This window comes from Fulmarus glacialis, unplaced genomic scaffold (assembly GCF_000690835.1).
Source record: "Fulmarus glacialis isolate BGI_N327 unplaced genomic scaffold, ASM69083v1 scaffold322, whole genome shotgun sequence".
NCBI classification, from domain to species: Eukaryota; Metazoa; Chordata; class Aves; order Procellariiformes; family Procellariidae; genus Fulmarus; species Fulmarus glacialis.
In genome coordinates this window covers 5,371-24,208 of record NW_009199539.1, presented here as the reverse complement: position 1 = coordinate 24,208, position 18,838 = coordinate 5,371, and the positions used below count along the sequence as shown (strand labels likewise).

Below are 18,838 nucleotides of genomic sequence, written 5' to 3'. Positions count from 1 at the left end.
GCAGTTGCCAGCGCATCAGAATTCAGCTTTGCTGTCCCTGGGCACCAGTCCTTTAGCCAGGGAAGCACCATTTTTCCCACACTTCTGAGAAATCCTGAGCTGGGTTTAAATTTAGGTCGGCTTTGAAAGAAAAGCTTTAAAAGGCACTTGCAAGGAACCAAGGGGATTGGCGCAGGTTGCAGAAGAGGTAGGACAGCAAAGCTATTTAGCTTACTGAGACAGCAGTGCTTCCCTGCCTAAGGGGCATTTTCAGTATTGCTTTTTTAATTTAGCTTAATATGACATTTAATATAGTACAATCTTTTTGGATCCCATTAAGAGGTTTAGTAGCTTGCTTTTCTCTTTATGTATCTATCAACAATTGTTAGCAATGCTACCTCTTGACTATAATATCTAGTAACTTTGCAACACTTGCAGTACTTAATAAAATTATATGAGGTAATAGGACATTTAACATTTTACTGTGCTGGTCTCTTCCATTTCCTAATTTCAGTTCTTTGAATTGAATTCTGCTCTTTGGTACAATTTTCATAAGTAAATAACTAGATAGCATTTTATTAAAATTTGTGTTATTACAGCAGTGTGCAGGTAGTGCATACACAATATACTTATTGCAATGTGTTTTTCAAAGTAAAAGTCTCTGCTAAAGCTTTATGTGAATCTTTGTGGTTATCCTTGTTGCTTCTTGCATGGAGGTACGGTATTCCACTAGCTTCTATCAGGATCTTTGCACATCTCTGTTCCCCGCTCACCCCACCTTTCTCTGGCTTTTTGCTTCTCAGACCCTGCTGGCTTGTGGCCTTCCAGTTTCACGAAGTGTAATGACTTCACAGATGTTAAAAGGGTACTCTCAGGTCAATTTACAACTTAATTAAGTATTAAAAAAATTAAAGGCAAGCCCATCTCTTCCTCCCCAAGTTCTATAAAGGACAGAATCAACAGCAGTGTTTTAATGAGAAGCCACTATTACAGGGGAATGGAAAGTATTTTAATGGCTTGTAGTCTTACAGCTGTGCTGCTGCAGCACTAGGCTGATCATGACCTGTCGATGTAGGTACCACTAGGAGGGGGCCCTGTTTGCTGACCCTACTTCCTGCTCCATGCTCTGCTCTTTCCCCTTGAGACCTGCTGGTATGTTTTGGGTGCACAGCTGGACTGGAGATTTGGTTTGGTCAACGCTAATGTGAGATGAAGGCTGCTGGCACTGTAAATTGATCAGCTCCTTGGTCTGATTCACATTGTGACTCTCACGAGCACTTGTGATGGAGTGGGTTTTTTATAGGTTTTTTTTTTTAATGAGGGAAGAAGGCCGTGGGGCAGGGTGAGTGAGCAGGGGTGGAGACCCCTGCTGCTCCTGGCTGAGATGGCCTGGGGTGGTCACTCAGCCACATCACAAGTTTGGAATGAAGCTCTCCAGGAACAGAGTGACTCGTGATTACCCAGCAGAGCCTGATGGAGAAAGCATGTAATAACAGTAATGCTGTGAAAGAAACAGTTGAGGAAAACTGGTTCTGGAATAAATTTTGAACACAGAGTTTGTTTATTTTCTTGTTAGTAGTATTTAATCTCCTGTTGCAGTCAATGAGTGTATGTATAGAATACATAGAATGGAAGGTGGGTGTTGCTGTGGGCATGCAGTCAGCTAATTGATTTGTGATTGCCAGATTCTCACTAATAAAAAGAAAGCACGTATTTGTATTGATGCATTTGTGTTTATGCACTTATGTTTATATTTTGTGTGTATGTTTATATTACTTAGGTAGCTACCTCCATATCCGTAACCTCATATTCTGCATGGTATGGAATTTTTTCTTCAGATAAGATTTACTGCTTTCTTTCCTGTTTTGTCTTTACTTTTAGACCTGAGCTTTTCAGCTGGGATAAAGTTATAAAGATGTCCCCAGTTGAGAGGCTGGAACATGCTTTCAGCATAGCCAAGAACCACTTGGGAATTGAGAAACTGTTGGATCCTGAAGGTGGGATATAGTTATTTTACTTGACCAGAAGCTTTTTTGAGCTCTCTTGAAAGAAATTTCTTCTATTGATACTTACTATGAATATAAATTCCAGCAGTTTTGTGCAGTGATATTTTGTTTCAAGCCCTTAAATATAGATTTAAAAGAATGTAATTTGTAGGGTAAGGGTATGTCTGTGCGTGCGTATGCTTCGACTTCTTGAATGTTAAGGTTCAGATTGGCTTACCATTCAGAGGCAATATACAGAAGGTGAAGTTGGTACTCTGGCTTTGTTTTATTTTAGGTAGGAGTTCTACTGCAAGGGTCTGTGCTTCATCTGAAGTAGAGCATTATGTAGAATGGGATAGCTTAAGAGCTCATGAGCTTTTGTTCGTTATATATATGCTGAGTAGCAGTGCTGTGAGTACTTACCGTGTAGGAATGCTTACCAGGAAAGTTTTATGGCTCCTTTTTAAAATCCTGAGCTGTCGCTCTGCTTTGAAGTGAACCTCCAAAGATTCATTCTGTCAGACAAGCTCTCAAACTTTATAGATTCAAGCAACACCTTCTTTTTTTTTTTTTTAAAAAAAAAAAAAGTAAAAAATTGTTAACTGAACGGGTAGCACTCATAACCCAAGAGATAAGTGAACCTGAGTCAGTGAAACTCTCTTTCATGTGAAAAGTAAGAAAATGAACTGACCAATGCTGGGAGTGGGGATAGAGCCTAAGTGGAAATGTTTGTTTATGTGGGATACTGTCCCTGAACTGCATTTCTGCTTGGGAGATGCTCCAGAATAATTTTCCCCAACCGTTTTTTATTCCTTAGTAATTTCAGGTTTGTACTTTTACTTCAAAAAGATCATGCCTTCTAATGTGAATTCACTTCCAAATGTAGAAAATTTATTTTTTTAAATTTTTTCCTCTTTCATACTGCTTTCAACTATGTCACACTTGGTCTTTTAACTTAAAGCTTACTAAAGGCTATTTAACAGGAGAACCTGTGATTTACACTCTATGTAAAGTCTTAACTGTATTCTAAGAAATGATTTAGAAAAGCAGCTTTTTCATTTATTTTTCCCCATATTTTATCTCTTTGACGCAGATGTTGCTGTACAGCTTCCAGACAAAAAATCTATTATTATGTATTTAACCTCTTTGTTTGAGGTCCTTCCTAAGCAAGTCACTATGGAAGACATCCGGGAGGTGGAGACCCTTCCAAGGAGATACAAGCAGGAGTGTGAGGATGGAGAGTTCAACATGCAGCAGGTGTGTTTGTCATCGAAGTCTGCCTGGCTTTTCTTGAGTTGTAATTTTAGCTGATCTTCAGGCTTGTCAGTTATCTCTGGAACATGCCTTTTGTCTTAGGCAACACGATTGGGTAAATATGAAAAATCATAGCATCTTCTTTGTGATTGACTTCAGTCATTCTATCTTTCTTTTTCTTCTTTTCTGATTCATGTACAAAATCCTGTGTGTTGAGGTATAAAGTTCCATCTGTGTTATGCTTCCTTCTTTTGCTTCTCTTTCTCATTTGTCTTGGCAAACTGGAGAGGGCGGCCCAAAATCTTTAACTGAGTTTGCTGCAGGACTTGTGGTGGTGGTGGTAGTGATGGGTTTTTGTTTGGGTGTGAGATCCACTGTTAAATGAGCAAGATTAAAGTTGTATTTTCTATCCAGGTTCTTTATTTTAAAATGAAGTTCATTTCAAGGACTGTGGCCTTTCTCATTAAAATGTACCCAGCAATTACTTTTAACATTTTATGAAGGATTATAAGGGATCTTAGTTGTTCTATTTCTAGTATCATTTGGGAACGCATCTTTTGTGCACTTGTAAGACATCACTTTCCTCTTGGCTGCCTAGGCTGTAGCACTTGAAGAGGAGCAGGGCAGTTCTAGAGCAGAGACTCCCAGCACAGTGACAGAGGTGGATATGGACTTGGACAGCTACCAAGTTGCTCTGGAAGAAGTTCTTACATGGTTGCTGTCAGCTGAGGATGCATTTCGGGAACAGGAGGAAATATCTGGTGATGTTGAGGAAGTCAAAGAGCAATTTTCCACCCATGAAGTAAGCTTCTCTTGAAAATCCATTTGCTGTGGGTTTTTTTTTGTGTGTGAGAGCTGCAAAACTTCCATTTCCTAGTCCTTATCCAAAACCTGCCATTCTGTTTCTTTTGTCTTGCTTTTTCTAAATTAAAAGCACCTCTAACTGGATGTGATGCATATTTTTTTGTTTTGTTTTGTTGTTGTTGTTTGTTTATTTTTGTGTTGACAAATAATAGCTTCTTGAAGGTCAAATAGATCTTTTTAGGAGAACTTATAGTGGAACATGCTTTGAAACTTTAATGTATTTTTTTTTTTAATCAGCTTTCGGTGACTGGCTCACTGGTGTCTATGATACAAAGACAGTCTGATCCAGGCTGATTCGTGCTTCTCTGCTGCCAACTACTAAAAAGCCTGGTCAGCCTTATGTCACTTGCTGTTAAATGAGGGCAATGCTGAAATTGATAATCATGTCAATTTAGTTCAGTGGTCTCTCTGTCATGATTAGCATAGTTTATTTCAGAAACATGTGTTGTTGCTTCCAAATTATTGTTGTTTCCAAATTATTTTGTTTTGGTTCTATTCCAAGTCTGGACAAATGTTCTAATGTTGCTAAAAGTTTCAAGTGTCATGGTAGATGTTTTAGTTTTCTCCTGTGTCAGCTTACTGTATACAATTGAATTTAAAATCTGAATGCTTATCAATATAAAGCATGTTTTTTTAACTTGTGCTACAGTTTTAAAGCCATGAACCAGAGGAAGAGGTTTTCTGGATTTATAGTAAATATGTGAATTTTTAATGTTATTAACTCATAGGGTTCTATTTGCTTTCCTACGATACATTTCAGATCTTTTTTTAATGTTCTGTTGGCCATAGGTAAGTTTCTGTTTTATTTTCTTGGTGCATTTGTTCAAAAGCTGTCGTCTTACAAACAGCTTTTCCTCTGAGGTGGTCAGGTTTTTTCCCTCAATGAGCTCTATTTTACTGGCTCCAGAATTTTTATAGCTCATGAAGAATCTTCTGTCATAAAGAGGAACAGGTCTGCCATGCTTGTGTATTTGATGGTGTCAGCTCATTCTGCAGCACTGTTTCAAACATGACAGTTTATTAGGACGTTTACAAATTCATAAACTCCTGTAGGAGCTCACAGATCATGGTGACGTGGCTGGTTGTACTGTTTCCAGGGTTTTATGATGGAACTGACTGCGCACCAGAGCAGCGTGGGCAGCGTTCTGCAGGCTGGAAACCAACTGGTGGCCCAGGGAAATCTGTCGCCTGAAGAGGAGTTTGAGATCCAGGAGCAAATGCTGCTGCTGAACTCCCGCTGGGAGGAGCTCAGGGTGGACAGCATGGACAGGCAGTCCCGGTGAGTCATGCTGCATAACCTCTCCTAGAGCTGCAGGACTGACCTCTGGTGCTTACTGCATCTCGGAGGAGTGGGTTTGCATCCATTTGTAAGATTTTTTTTTTTTTCAGAATTAACTCTTCAGTTTGTGACATGAAATCCACCTTCTTCATACTTTGCAAGGTGAAAAAAAGGAAATTAATATAATTGGGTTTTTTGGATTCTTATATAAAAGTATTTTGTGACTGTTATGTTATGTAAATGTGCCAGACTAAATATATAGTATCTACATGCAGTAGTTACATAAATGTGTTTTTAATATTGTTTCAGTAGTTTAAGTTCCTCAATAAAGCATACAGTAGATGTGGATAGCTATGTGCATTTACACAACTAAAAAGCACTTAGAAGAATTTTTTCCTGCCTGTGGGTTTCAAGCTAAGAGCTGCACATCAAGGGCGAAGCTGCATTTTGTTGCAACTTGCAGCAGAGGCTCTACTGGCGGCAAATCCCTGTTGCAAGAAACAATCCCTGATATAAATTGCATAATTCACTAACTTTTTTTGTTGAGAAAGAAACAAGGATATTTAACTTAGCTTGATGGTGAAAATTTTGTTTGATGATAGCTAACTGGTTTATGAATGGCCTTGCTTCCTTCCTATATGAACTAGAACTTAGTCTCTTTCCTTGGGAAAACGGTTTCTAAAATAACTCTGCCTGTGCTTCCCCCTGCAGCCTGCACGACATGCTGATGGAGCTCCAGAAGCAGCAGTTACAGCAGCTGTCTGACTGGCTGACGGTCACAGAAGAACGCATTCAGAAGATGGAATCTCAGCTCTCAGCAGAAGATTTGGAGTCCCTTCAAAAACACCTGGAGGAACATAAAGTAACCCCTTTTTCTGTTATGTAATACGTATGGGAGAAATATTTGGAAGATATGTACATTGGAGGGTTCCTTAGCTGAGAAACTTGATAGTGTCAGAAGTTATATATGGCTGTATGCTGAGGGGCTGCATTTGATATTTAGAAAAGGATGGGGTAGAAAGGAATTGGAACTTTCTGGAAGTGCTTTCTTAACTGAACACTTGAGCACTGAGGACTATAGCAGAAACTGTTTCTTTGCTGCATGCAGGAAGCAAAACCTGTAGGGGAAATTGTGTTACCCTCACTTCGTACAGGAAATGAGGCCTCTCCAGGTAAATTGTTGGTGTGAGGGACAGTATGAAATGTACTGTGGACAAACTTGCCTTTAATGACTGGCAGGCATTGCTAAAGCATGCTTGAGACCTGCAGATTAAACTAATGCAGGAGTTAAAACTATCAGGAAGGGCCTCCCATGTCGCTGATTCCAGTCCCTGCTTTTACAGGGATCGCATCCTAAGGGGGTGCATAGACACTGGTCTCTGATGTGCACGACGTTTTGGAATTGGTTTGTGTCTCAATTAAGTTTCTGGGTGGGAGTCCAGCCTTTCTAGCCTGCAGTGTTTTTTTGAAGGAGAAAGATGGTCTTTTGATACTTGTTATGGTTGCAGCTCTGGTTTTTGTACTCAGTGCTGAGGTTTGACCTTCTTCCCAGCATGGGACATACCTCACAGGGCAAGAACTGTGGAGTATTTTTAGTCTGTGTAATTTCTTGTCCCACATTTGCATTCTTTCCTCTGTCTTCAAAGTCTGGGGAGTTTAAGGCGTGTTGTTCATGCAGTAGCTTAGCATATTCTGGGATGAAAAGTGGTATTTGCAGTACTGTAAAGGCATATTGATCTTGCAAAGATATTTTGGAAGTAGGCTTTAACCATGGAATCTCTTCTTTTGTATGAATATTTAAATCTATAGATTATTTCAAACTAATCGGAACTGTATGCTTTCTGCAGTTTTCGACTATTGTCTTTGAACATCATGATCAATTATATCACTGTTGATACTTTTGATAATTATATTGTCAACTATTAAAAAATGAATGTTCTTAGTGATTTTTCCTGTTTGCCGTGTCCTGGGATACTTGCTTATTAACACTAATAGCTTTTTATAGAAACACTTAAGCTCTCTTACCTAGAACATAGGTAGTAGACATATAGAAAGTCAATGCAGTTGTCATATGATTCTCCTAGTCAAGTGTGGTGCATACAGCTTAAAGCACTCCCTCATGTTTTCCAACATTTTAACAGAATGGTTTTGGGTTCATTTCTAGCCGTCTTTTGCTTACATTTATTTAAACTGTGCAGTGATTCCCAGTGGTAAAATCTGTGCTTAACTGTTGAATCTGAAGTACTTTGCCATAGCAGTTACATTAGTCACTGTGGCCAAATATAGCAGATTCGCAAATGTATTCAAAGTTGGTTACCTCTGATTTGTTCTTCTAGAGCCTGCAGAGTGACCTAGAGACAGAACAGGTGAAGGTAAACTCCCTAACGCACATGGTCGTCATTGTTGATGAAAGCAGTGGGGAAAGTGCAACAGCTATTCTGGAGGAACAATTGCAGGTAAAATGTTAGAGCCCTCTTTTTTAACTGTAGTAGCAGGCACTTACAACTTTTGCATATAACTGTTAATCAGCAGTTTTGTGTTTAAAGACAATTTATCCTAGAAAGTAATTTAAAGTAGTATTTTTTTTTTAGAAGTAATATTAACGTAAATAACTATTAAATTTGTGCAGGGTAAAACCTGCAAAAATGCTTTGGTGACTTTCAAGCTCTATTCCTCATGAGTCAAGCTGTTTGCATTCCCAGTAACTTAGGCACTTTTATAGTGTATCCTTTCAGCAGTTTCATTAAAATGAGAAGATGCACAGTACAATTCTTATTTCACATAAGTAATTTTCATTAGGAAGTTAAAATCTGATGGGAAAAATATTTAAAGACATGAGCACAATTTATCTAGGGAATGTCGTGTGAAGTATTTTCCCATTTTTGTCAGAAGTTAGACTGTAACCTGAAGTATGGAGAGTGTGAAACAGCATTTATTGAAACAGAATTCATGCTATTTTGCTCGCTCCTTTTGAAGTCAATCAAATAGCTCACTGACTTCAGCAGGAGCAGAGGTAAGGCCATATGTGAATGCTGTTGAAAGTTTTAACCTCCAGCTTTGTGCAATATAATAATGGCGATTACTGGCAAGAAGGTAGCTATAATGTAGAAAGAGGTTACTGTGAAGTAGAAATTATGCTTTTGAATATCTGATTTTTGAGTTTCTTTGTGAGGTTTGTGAATGTTCATGAGTGTTTCCTGCTTTTGTAGAGGCTTGGTGAGCGGTGGACAGCAGTTTGTCATTGGACTGAGGAACGACGGGTAAAGTTGCAAGAAATTCAGCTTTTATGGCAGGAGCTGCTGGAAGAGCAGGTTAGTGGCTCTTCAGTTACCCAGAGTGATTGGTTGATTTGTGGAGGGAAAAACCAACCAAACAAAAAAAAAAACCCGAACCCGTAGTAGGGTTTAACAGCTCTCAGGAAAAAAAAGCCTTGAAAAACTAGATTTGGTGTTATTGTTTGGGTTCCCAGCATTTCTTGAGGAGTAGAGTATCTGTGCAGTGCAAGAGAAGTATTTTCCAAAGTTTAAGTAAGAAAGTTTATAACTCCTTATAAAATAATTTCCAAGGTAGCTTGCAAAATGGCCAAGAAGTGGGAATATCCGTGATAGCAAAATGACAATGAATCACTAAGTATTTGGTGGTTTGGTAATTACAGAAATTTTCCTAATGAAGGTATATGTGCTTCCAACATGGATACATGTACACAGTTGTGCAATCAACTAATCAATAGATAACTGTTTTCAAAATCAGTAATGTAAAACATTTGGTCAATATAGCGAAGCGTTCAGCTTGTCTCATTTTGCTGAGTTTAGGCAAACAGTTGAATTGTGAAGAAGATGGCATTGTGAGTTTTTTCTTGCTTTGATATATACGTGCATTTTACGTATATATTAAATATACTGCTCAAACACAAATTAACTGATGGCATAAAATATGGTAACACAACTACATGTGTTAGGTTTGCATGCCTACTGCTAGAGCTTGTTTTGTGTCTTGGCTTTAAATATTTGATGGCCTTTCCTTTGAAGGTTTTACTTAAATTGTTTTGTTTTCTTAAATGGTGGTATTTATCACTGTAAGCTATTGTTTAAACTCTGCAGTACACACAGATTGTTTAGACATTTGAAAGAAGTAGAACAGTGCTGATATAGCTGTCGCTATCAGTTACAGCCTGGTTTCTTTGACAGGGATGTTTTGTCTGCATTTTTTGGGGTTGCATATGTGTTTCTCCCTGACCCCTCCTGTATCTATTTGCAGTATATTGATAAGCTGAATTTGCAGCTCATGTGACCTTGTTGTTAATATGGACCCAAGGTTCAGATTCTGGTTTGTCCAATGCCAAGTGTCTATTTATATATAATTTCTTTAAAATACTGCATTGGCATATGTGTACGTACATACAGAAAATTGTGTGTTAACATTTTCTGGCAACTCTTGGGCAAGGTAAGTCTCTGAGTTGAGAAATAAGAATTCCGCTCTCTATGTCAAGGTACGGACTTCAAGTGCTCTCAGTTTTGATGACCCTATGTGAACATGTTTCTGTCCTCTTCCACCCTTAGATTTGTCTGGGGAAAAGTGACCACTTACTGACTATTACAGTACTGCTAAGAGTGTCATCTTCTGTTGGAGTTGCTTTGCATTCAGCTTTTTAAAATTTGTATGTAATTATGTTGCTCTGTAAAAGTGGAAAAAAAATTAAGCGGTGTTTATTTAATGTAGAGTGTCAGAGAGCAAGTAAGGAGGAAATAGAAGTTTATTTTAGGTGGTTTAGATCAGCCTATGTTTGCATTCGTTGTTCAACTCTGAACAATGCATTTATTACTAACAGGTTTGAAATACAGTTCTCTGTCCTCAAGAATTATCAAGAGACCTACAAAAATTACAATTTGAAACTAATTAAAAATGTTAATACAAACACTTTGTTAACACAAAAGTAACTAAAACATTAGGTACTATCATTTTCCATTTCGCCCAACCAGACGGGGAGATGAGCAACAGTGATGCATCAGCCTTTTTGTGGCTGCCTAGAAAATTTTTGGAAACCACATTGCCAAGTCAACACAATTCTTACCACTCAGGAAACAAATTCCTCAATCAGTGCCAGATATTTCTTAGCACTGTGATAATTATGTTTCAGTTTTCTAGGGAGAGTTATCTTTGACTGCTGATTTAGCAGAAATTAAATGAATACATTGAAGGGTTTTTAAGCTCTTCTTACGCATAAAATATGCTGGCTGGGATGCCAGCGTGATTTTACCAGAGGATATGTGGTGTTATAATTTTGTTTCTCACAGCCTTATGGCATTTCCACCACCATCGTATTTGCTGTCTGTACATTTTGCATATTGGTTTAGATTGGCAACGTAAACTGCCTTAACCCTTTGGCCCAAAAGTTGCTGTAGTCAGTTCTGGGACAATGCCAAAAATATACAACTAGACTGAGGAGCCTAGTGGCTGTTGTAAAGTGTGTTGTTCAAAGAACAAAAAGGTCTGCCTTACTATATCTTTTTTTTTTTTTTTTTTTCTTCTTCAAAGACAGAGGAGTAGCAGTGTACCAGTGGCTATGCAACTGAGCTTGATAGATACCTGGGAATTCTAATCTATGGAGATGGCTGTGCAGCAGCAGCAATATGTTGCAACATAATATAAAATGTATAAAATTCTTCCTGGTACTTGATGCCAGTTATTGCTGGAGTTTCCATAGGAGTGCTGTGTGACTGAAGAGAAGTGAGACCCAGGACAGATTTCCTAGAAAAAAGTGGAAAAAGTTCAAGATCCCTGAGTTAGTAATATCCAGAGCAGACCACTCCAGCTTTCAGCAGTTAATGAGACTGCTGAAGTTATTTTGCAATTGGAAGTAGGTACAGCAAACAGGGTGATGGCTAATTAATAACTGAGTGTTTGACCGACTGCCTGGAGTAACAGAGCTCTGAATTATCAGTGGTGTAGCTTCTGTGAGAAAACGTTTGTAATGGCTGGTTTTGAATCACAGTGGAAGAAGGGTGAATGAAAGAAAGCATACATACCATTTTGATATATTTACTTCTAGTATAATTTATAAGTCCTACATCAGCTTTATGGTGGATATTTGGTCGCTATAAATAACTTCGGGGGCGGTGCGCTCTGATAGATGAGAAATGGTTTTGTTGAAATTGTTTTGCTGGAAAGTATTACTTAGTTCTCTGATCTGATATTTTTTGTCCCCTTTTATAGAATCATAAAATCATAGAATCATTAAGGTTGGAAAAGACCTCTAAGATCATCAAGTCCAACCGTCAACCCAACACCACCATGCCCACTATATTTATGTTAACACCAACTGAAATTCCTGCATATAAAGACTGCAGAACTGTGCTTTGAATGCAAAGATCTTAAAGAAGGAATTGTCAATAGCTGTCTGACAAACTTGGTATTTTCTTGCTCTATTTTTCTTACAATCTGCAGTGCTTATTGAAAGCTTGGTTAACTGAGAAAGAAGAGGCTTTGAGTAAGGTCCAGACAAGCAACTTCAAAGATCAGACAGACCTGAGTGTGAATGTTCGAAAACTAGCAGTGAGTATCCTGCTCTATCCTGTCAAGTCTCATAGACTAAATGAATGGCAAATTACCATGATCCCAGTAGGAGCTGTGAATGCATGATACTTTGGAAGCTGGGACAATATTCTCCCCTTGCCAGATTCTTTCACTTGAATTTAAAAAATGTGTACAACTTACTCCATGGCCATTCCAGGTTGGTGTGCCAAACTTTGAAACAGCTATCCTGGGTTTTTGACAGGGTTTGGAGTTTATTGCAAGCCACCAGTCAGCTGTGTTTTCTGAAGTGTGAGTTTGTGGTTTGTGGTTTTGTTTTTTGGGTTTTTTTTTTTTGTTTGTTTGTTTTTTTAATACATTCCTGCAGCTTGTACCTGAACTAATCATTTGTAGCTGTTATTCAAGAGGTACTGCTGACTGCTCTAGGAGCTGTTTCAGGGATGTGCTCTTTTTAAGAGTGTCTGTTAGTGTTTTGTTACACAAGAGAACTGTTTTGAAACCTGTGATGCATCTGGCTCAGGTAGTACTTTTTTTTTTGTCTCCAAGGAATTAAAAGCTAAGGGGTGGCAGGATACTTGATGTTGTCTTTTAATGTTTTCTTTTAACTTCAGATTTTGAAAGAGGACATGGGTATGAAACGGCAAACACTAGACCAGCTAAATGAGCTAGGTCAGGATGTGGCCCAAATCCTTGGGAATGGCAGAGCATCCAGTAAAATTGATCAGGATCAAGAAGAACTCACTCAGAGGTGGGACAGTTTGGTTCAGAAGTTAGAGGATTACTCTAACCAGGTACTTAACAAGGCTTTGTTACTTTTTAGCTGTTTAGATGTCTGTATGTATGCAAACCTCATTGATACTGTCAGCAAAATTGCCCAGGCGAGTTCTTGGCATCAGGCTAGAGAGGTAGGTGAGTGCTCTTTCACGTCGGGCTGACTTTATCTGCTGACAAAGCTGTCTGCGTTTTTTGGTCTTCAAAACCCCAAGTTGTTAACCTGACTAGTACTATTACTCCTTTCTCACACAGATTAAGCTTCATTTTTCTGATGAGTAAAGCAGGCTTGCCATGCATTATCAATCAATGCAAATGCCTTTAAATATTATAAGAGTGCTGGGACTGGATTAAATCTGATACTAAAAGAAAACAAAGACAAAACCCCAAACCCAGAATAGATAAATAAATGGGAGTCATACAAGCATTTATGCTCTGTGAGTATGATTTCTCATCTGTTGAAAATAGAGTAGTTGTTTGTTTGCTATATAATGATAATAGCCAAGCTGGATTGTTAAATGTTTATTTCAGTATTTTGAGTGCTTGGTAATGTTTTTATTTGGACAGAACTCCCATTGTGAGAATTTTGTTCGACAGTTTTATGACTCATATGTCCCTTTTTTTGTGATATTAAAATGTTGTTATGGTAAAGGCTGGGGCACTGATTCATGATCCATTTCGTGTATAGTGAGTGAGTTGTGCAGTCTGAGTAGGGGTCCATTTTAGCCACGTGGCTTTAATTTGTTCTTGTGTTTGAGTCAAAGCACCGGAGAGTGCCAAATCCTGCCTTCATCCTTTCACTCCCCCTAAATATCAAGCACATACTTAGAACTTACGGGTTGATTCCCATGGGACTTACTTTATAACCCGTTAAAGAGTGTGCAAGCTTTCTATTAACTTGAGTGAGTTTTTAGGTCAAATCCACTGTGTATTAGCTCTTTCTGAGATCTAGGCTTGTTTTTATGGGGTATGTATATAAAATACAGAATTGTGTGTTAGTAAACCCAAAGGACCTTGGTTCTTTCTGTGAACCAAGCAATTATTAAAAAAAAAGATATAATGCTTATTTTGTTGATTTTAGTTCGCTTGGACTGGCATGAAATTCTAATTAAACTGAGAATTTTGATGCGTGGTTCACATCTGTAAAATGGAAATAATAAAGTTTTTCTCTGGAGTGCATCTGTGGTAAAGGTGCTTCATGGCTAAATGTGGTCATTTGTAGCAGTGAATGAATGGGCTTGTATGACTGATGAATAAAAGGAACTAAGCAAAAGCAATTCAGTTGTGTTAGAAATGGCATTTAACCCTTTTGCTAAATTATTTTGTGTAGGTAACTCAAGCTGTAGGAAGTGTAGGGATGTCACAGGTTCCACAGAAGACTGCTGCAGAGACAATGCCATTGAAGGAACAGGTAGTGGTTAAACAATCCAGACAGGAGTTGCCCCCACCGCCACCCCCAAAGAAAAGGCAAATCCCAGGGGACAGTGAAGCAAAGAAAAAGTAAGTATATGTCACTGCTATTTTCCCTTGCTCACTAGATACTTTATAGACTCATGTCTCTTGGTCTTGGTTTTGATTCTTCTTTTATGCAAGTGAAGAATAATTAAGTTGTGGTTGTGAGGTTGGGTTTGAGGAGTGGGAAGGAAATGTTACGTACAGCCTTGTTTTCAGAGCAACAGAAAACCTGCAACTTCCATTAATTTCAAAGGGAAACGAGGGTGTTTTGTTTCTCAAAAAAGCAGGTCTTCAGTCCTTTGTACCTCAGTTCTTTTGCTGAAAGATAGAATAAATTATATTTACTTTCTTTTGGAAAAACATATTCTCGTCTTTGGTTAAAATGTGTTGTGAAACTATTTTGATTTATTTATTATTTATTTCTAATATTATTTATTATTTATTTCTAATCTCCATAAAATACATGGGAGAAATGGGAGAAACTGCACAAAAAAGGCTCAAAAACCTATTCCATCTCCTTGGTATTTAATAGTAAGAACAACATTACAATGATGTCTCCTTTCACAAGTATGTCTGGAATGGCTGACTGATTTGCATGTATAGAATTATAGAATGGTTTGGATTGGAAGGGACCTTAAAGATCATCTAGTTCCAACCCCCCTGCCATGGGCAGGGACACCTTCCACTAGACGCTAGACTGCTCAAAGCCTCATTCAGCCTGGCCTTGAACACTGCCAGGGATGGGGCATCCACAGCTTCTCTGAGCAACCTGTTCCGGTGTCTCACCACCCTCATAGTGAAGAATTTCTTCCTAATACCTGATACAAATTTACCCTCTTTCACTTTAAAACCATTACTCCTCATCCGAGTCCCTCCCCATCTCTCCTGTAGGCCCCCTTTAAGTACTGGAAGGCTGCTATAAGGTCTCCCCAGAGCTTTCTCTTCTCTAGGCTAAACAGTATTCAATGACATGTGTTGCAGTGCCTTTAAATAGCATACCTAAAACTAAAGGAATTGTTTCAAGATAATTAAGAAAGTAAGTTATGTATACTCATAATTTTGCTTTTTGTGCTTGCCTGAGAAAATGCTCATTTCTTTGAGGTGTCACTAGTTTAAACCTTTGGCAGGGCATTTAGGGAGAGGATAGAGGGCTGCGTCAGGAGCAAGGAGTCGCTGTGCTAGGTGAAATGTGTTCGCATAGTGAAGAAGAGTTGTTCTCTTCATTTTTCTGGAGGAGGAGTGGAGGTTTGAAGGGGTGAGGAAGCTTCCTAAACCCTCTTGAGGACCCTGGTCAGACCCTCCAAGCCCTGGTGGGGGTGGTGTATGCATGTGGGTGTCCCAGGGCAGTAATGCAGTCAGCAGTCCATCCGTCTCTTCTCTCTGTATGTCTCGTGAGTCGTAGAAACTATTTTAGACTTCGAAAGCAAAAGTGATTTTATCTGTTGTCTTTTTTCCTAGAGTTCAAACTGTGTTAAGGACAGTGTCAATTAAAATAGGTTAAACTTTCTGATGCTTTTGCCTGATCCCAGTCACTTATGTTGAAACCAACAAATGGCCAGTAACTAGAATTTTGCAGGTTTTCCCATTAAAACTTTGAATGATGAACAGTGACTTTGCATTTGTTGGTAGGCTGTTATTCCATGTTAGGATTTACACTGTGTTAAGTAGTATAATTGTAATACGGTCTGACTTGTGATCTGTATAGTGTATCTATCCTTCTCTCAAGTTCTGAACAGGATTGGTTAATTTAGGCGTTGGGTTGTTTTGTTTGTTTTTGGTGGTGGTGGGTTGTAGCTTAGAGGTTTTAGGCATAAGAAAGATATGTTAGCATAGACATGTCCAACTGTTAAAAAAAAAAAAAAGCAAGCTATAAGCTAATCTTTAGTCAGCTAAGCATTCAGAAAAGTTTGTCGACTGTCACTGCCTTGAGTGCTTAAACTGCTAGCTTTTTCTTCAGACTAAACAGTGTTGCAGACTTCTATGAAATCTAGAACTGTAATTCTTATTTGTCTTGTTCCTGAGGCTTAGTTTATTACTTTCAAAATACTCAGCATTGAGAGATATCTTTTGTGACATATTAAAAGAAACAGTAATAATTTGCATGAAGATATGTATAAAAAAATTAATAAATAAATTGCACCATGCATTCTCAACTTGCTCCCAAAGGCTAATACCATGGACACAATTTTTACTATGGCAGGTTTTTGAAAGTCTGTGTCTGTCCTACCGCCTGTGAGTAGTAGTATAAGAAACAGGAATCTTTTGTGCAGCCTTGCTGTTTTGGGATTGAGTAATGTGCTGAACTTTAAGACTTCTGATTTTTAAGACATAAATAGGGAAAAATGACAAAAAAAAAAAAATTGTCTGACCTTTTAAACCAGGTTTGAGGCTGAAAGTGCTGAGCTCTTGAACTGGATTTCAAAATCAAAATCTGCTATTCAGGCCACAGACATCAAAGAGTACAAGAAGATGAGAGAGACTTCAAACATGAAAGAAAAGTTGAAGGTAAAATGGGAAGATAGAGAGTGTTCTGGTGAATAGTGTATTTTGTCTCTAAGCTGGCTGTCAGCTGGAGGTGTGGGTTGATCCACATGCTTTGTGGGATTAAGTCCTTTAGTTAAATAGTTTCAGAACTGGACATACATGGAAATCTCTGACCAGCTGGACACAAACTTTTGCTGGTGTTGGGTTGCACAGTCCACAGGAAAATTTAAAAACATGTACTACTGATGTCTCTTTAGGAGTTCTGATAAATGTCTGTCTGCAGGATTAGTATCTCTTCCACTAAGCAGCATATTTTGGCTTCATGTTTCACAGTTGGAGATGGACTTGATTGACACCATTTTTATAATTTTGGCAGAGATGGACTCAGAGACCCCTTGAATCATGCTGTGACACTCTGCATACACTGTACCACCCAGCGTCCAAAGTGGTCCGTTGTTATAATGTTTGGACACGTTGTTTGCTCTATTAATTTTGGAGAAAACCTGATAGTTACAACTCATGTACAGTGTTACTGACTTGAAAGACAGAATACATAATTTTACAGGATCCTGTGGGAGCCATGAAATAACCATTTTATCTTCTATTTCTTCTGTTTCAGGAATGTATTCTTGCCTTTTTTGGTCCTTGAGCGTGCTTTGTTAATGAAGGCTTACTGGAGCTTTAGCAGGACCTAAACCTGCTTTTGAAATCAAAGACAATACTTAAAAATATCTATAAGGAGACTCCTTCTCAGTGCTGTAGTGCAAAATGGTGCCAGTAGGAATGCTTGGAATGGCAGTACTGTTGGAAATAAAAACTAAAACAACCCTCCCAATAGTTTATTTATAGATCTTTATGAATGTTTGTAGCCCTTTGTAAAATAAGCTCCAAGATGAACACCAGGTTCCCATGAACAGTACTGTTTTTATATGATTGGGCTCTAAGTGGGTAGGACGGTGTTTGTTGTTCCCTACTGTGCAAATAAATGCATGCTGCTTCTGAATTTACTGTAGCAAGTCTAAATCAGAGTAATGACCTTGGACAGTAGTTTCGAAAAGATTTTAATTTGGAGATACTTTATTGTAATCTCAGAGAATATTGAATTTGTGGCCTTGTGGCCAAGGAACTCATCTTTCCTCTGGATGTATGCTATCTCTTGGCTCACACAGGAACATTCACCAATATGTATGACTTGAGGGAGGAACTTGTTCCTCTAAAAATCTTGGTAGTCACATAGGATTTCCCTCACCATTTCTTTAGGAAGGAGAGTGAGGCACTAGAGCTTATGAGAGTTCACATAGGATTTCCCTCACCATTTCTTTATGAAGGAGAGTGAGGCACTAGAGCTTATAAGAGCGGATAACTAGTATGCTATAGTTCTTGCTAGCTGGACTTCTAGGGAACAGGTGGCTGTTCCCTTCTACTGGAAATCTCAGCAGAGATTGTAGAGGCAAAGGGACTACTTAAAAAAGGTCTTTTCTTCACTGGTTCACATTAAATAATTACAATTTTTCAATCACTTGATTTCAATCACCAGATTAGCTGGTGTCCCAGTAGCTGATTTCACATAGCAGGATCGTCCGTCCTTTTAACAGTATTTTATTCCTGGTGTTGTACTAGTCTTTTGCTTGCCTGGTATTTGTGAGAGCTAACTCCTTTTGCATTTGTTTTCTGAACAAACAGTACTAACATGCATCTTAGAATGTGCTGTATCCAAGAAAAATTGAATGTGTTTCAGGTAGTAGTGGGAAAATACGTGTTACCGGGGTGGGGGGAGGAGTCAAGAAAAATGACCTGCTCTGAAACTGTATCTTTTGGGTTCACTTTGTAGGTCATCGAAAAAGAAAGGGTTGAAAAAAGCCAAAAGTTAGATGAACTGAAACGAAGTGGACATATTCTTTTGGATCAAATGGGAAAGGGTAAGCAACTTGAAGGTTTTTCTGTTTTGTGATTTAATCAGATGAATTGCTGGGAAATAATACTGAAATATGCTATCTCCAGTTAAGCATTGCAATGTATTCCTTCCCTCTCCCTCCATTTTCTTTCCTTCAGAGACACTGGTCATTGCTAGTATTACTAGTTATTGATACGTGTTTTGTTTCTATTAAAGCTTATAGAAAAGCAATATTAATATTCTTTGCTTAACGTGTGTGTGTTCATTTGCAACCTTTTAAGGGTTATTTTTATTGAAATAGAAACAATTTCTTAAAATGGCAGTAACATGCTTTTGGGGGAA

General features: G+C 38.4%; 1 protein-coding gene across 1 annotated transcript in view; it reads left to right on the top strand.

Moving 5' to 3' along the window:
• The window catches only part of LOC104073478 (utrophin-like), a gene marked incomplete at its 3' end in the record, with an annotated part of 101,853 nt that overhangs the window by 80,071 nt on the left and 2,944 nt on the right, over positions 1-18,838 (top strand). Inside the window, exons 9-20 of the mRNA XM_009573276.1 lie at positions 1,861-1,976; positions 3,058-3,221; positions 3,817-4,020; positions 5,180-5,361; positions 6,073-6,223; positions 7,698-7,817; positions 8,571-8,672; positions 11,806-11,913; positions 12,504-12,683; positions 13,994-14,163; positions 16,500-16,623; positions 18,434-18,521. Of these exons, the coding sequence (XP_009571571.1) occupies positions 1,861-1,976; positions 3,058-3,221; positions 3,817-4,020; positions 5,180-5,361; positions 6,073-6,223; positions 7,698-7,817; positions 8,571-8,672; positions 11,806-11,913; positions 12,504-12,683; positions 13,994-14,163; positions 16,500-16,623; positions 18,434-18,521 (1,709 nt within the window). The remainder of the gene's footprint in view (positions 1-1,860; positions 1,977-3,057; positions 3,222-3,816; positions 4,021-5,179; positions 5,362-6,072; positions 6,224-7,697; positions 7,818-8,570; positions 8,673-11,805; positions 11,914-12,503; positions 12,684-13,993; positions 14,164-16,499; positions 16,624-18,433; positions 18,522-18,838) is intronic.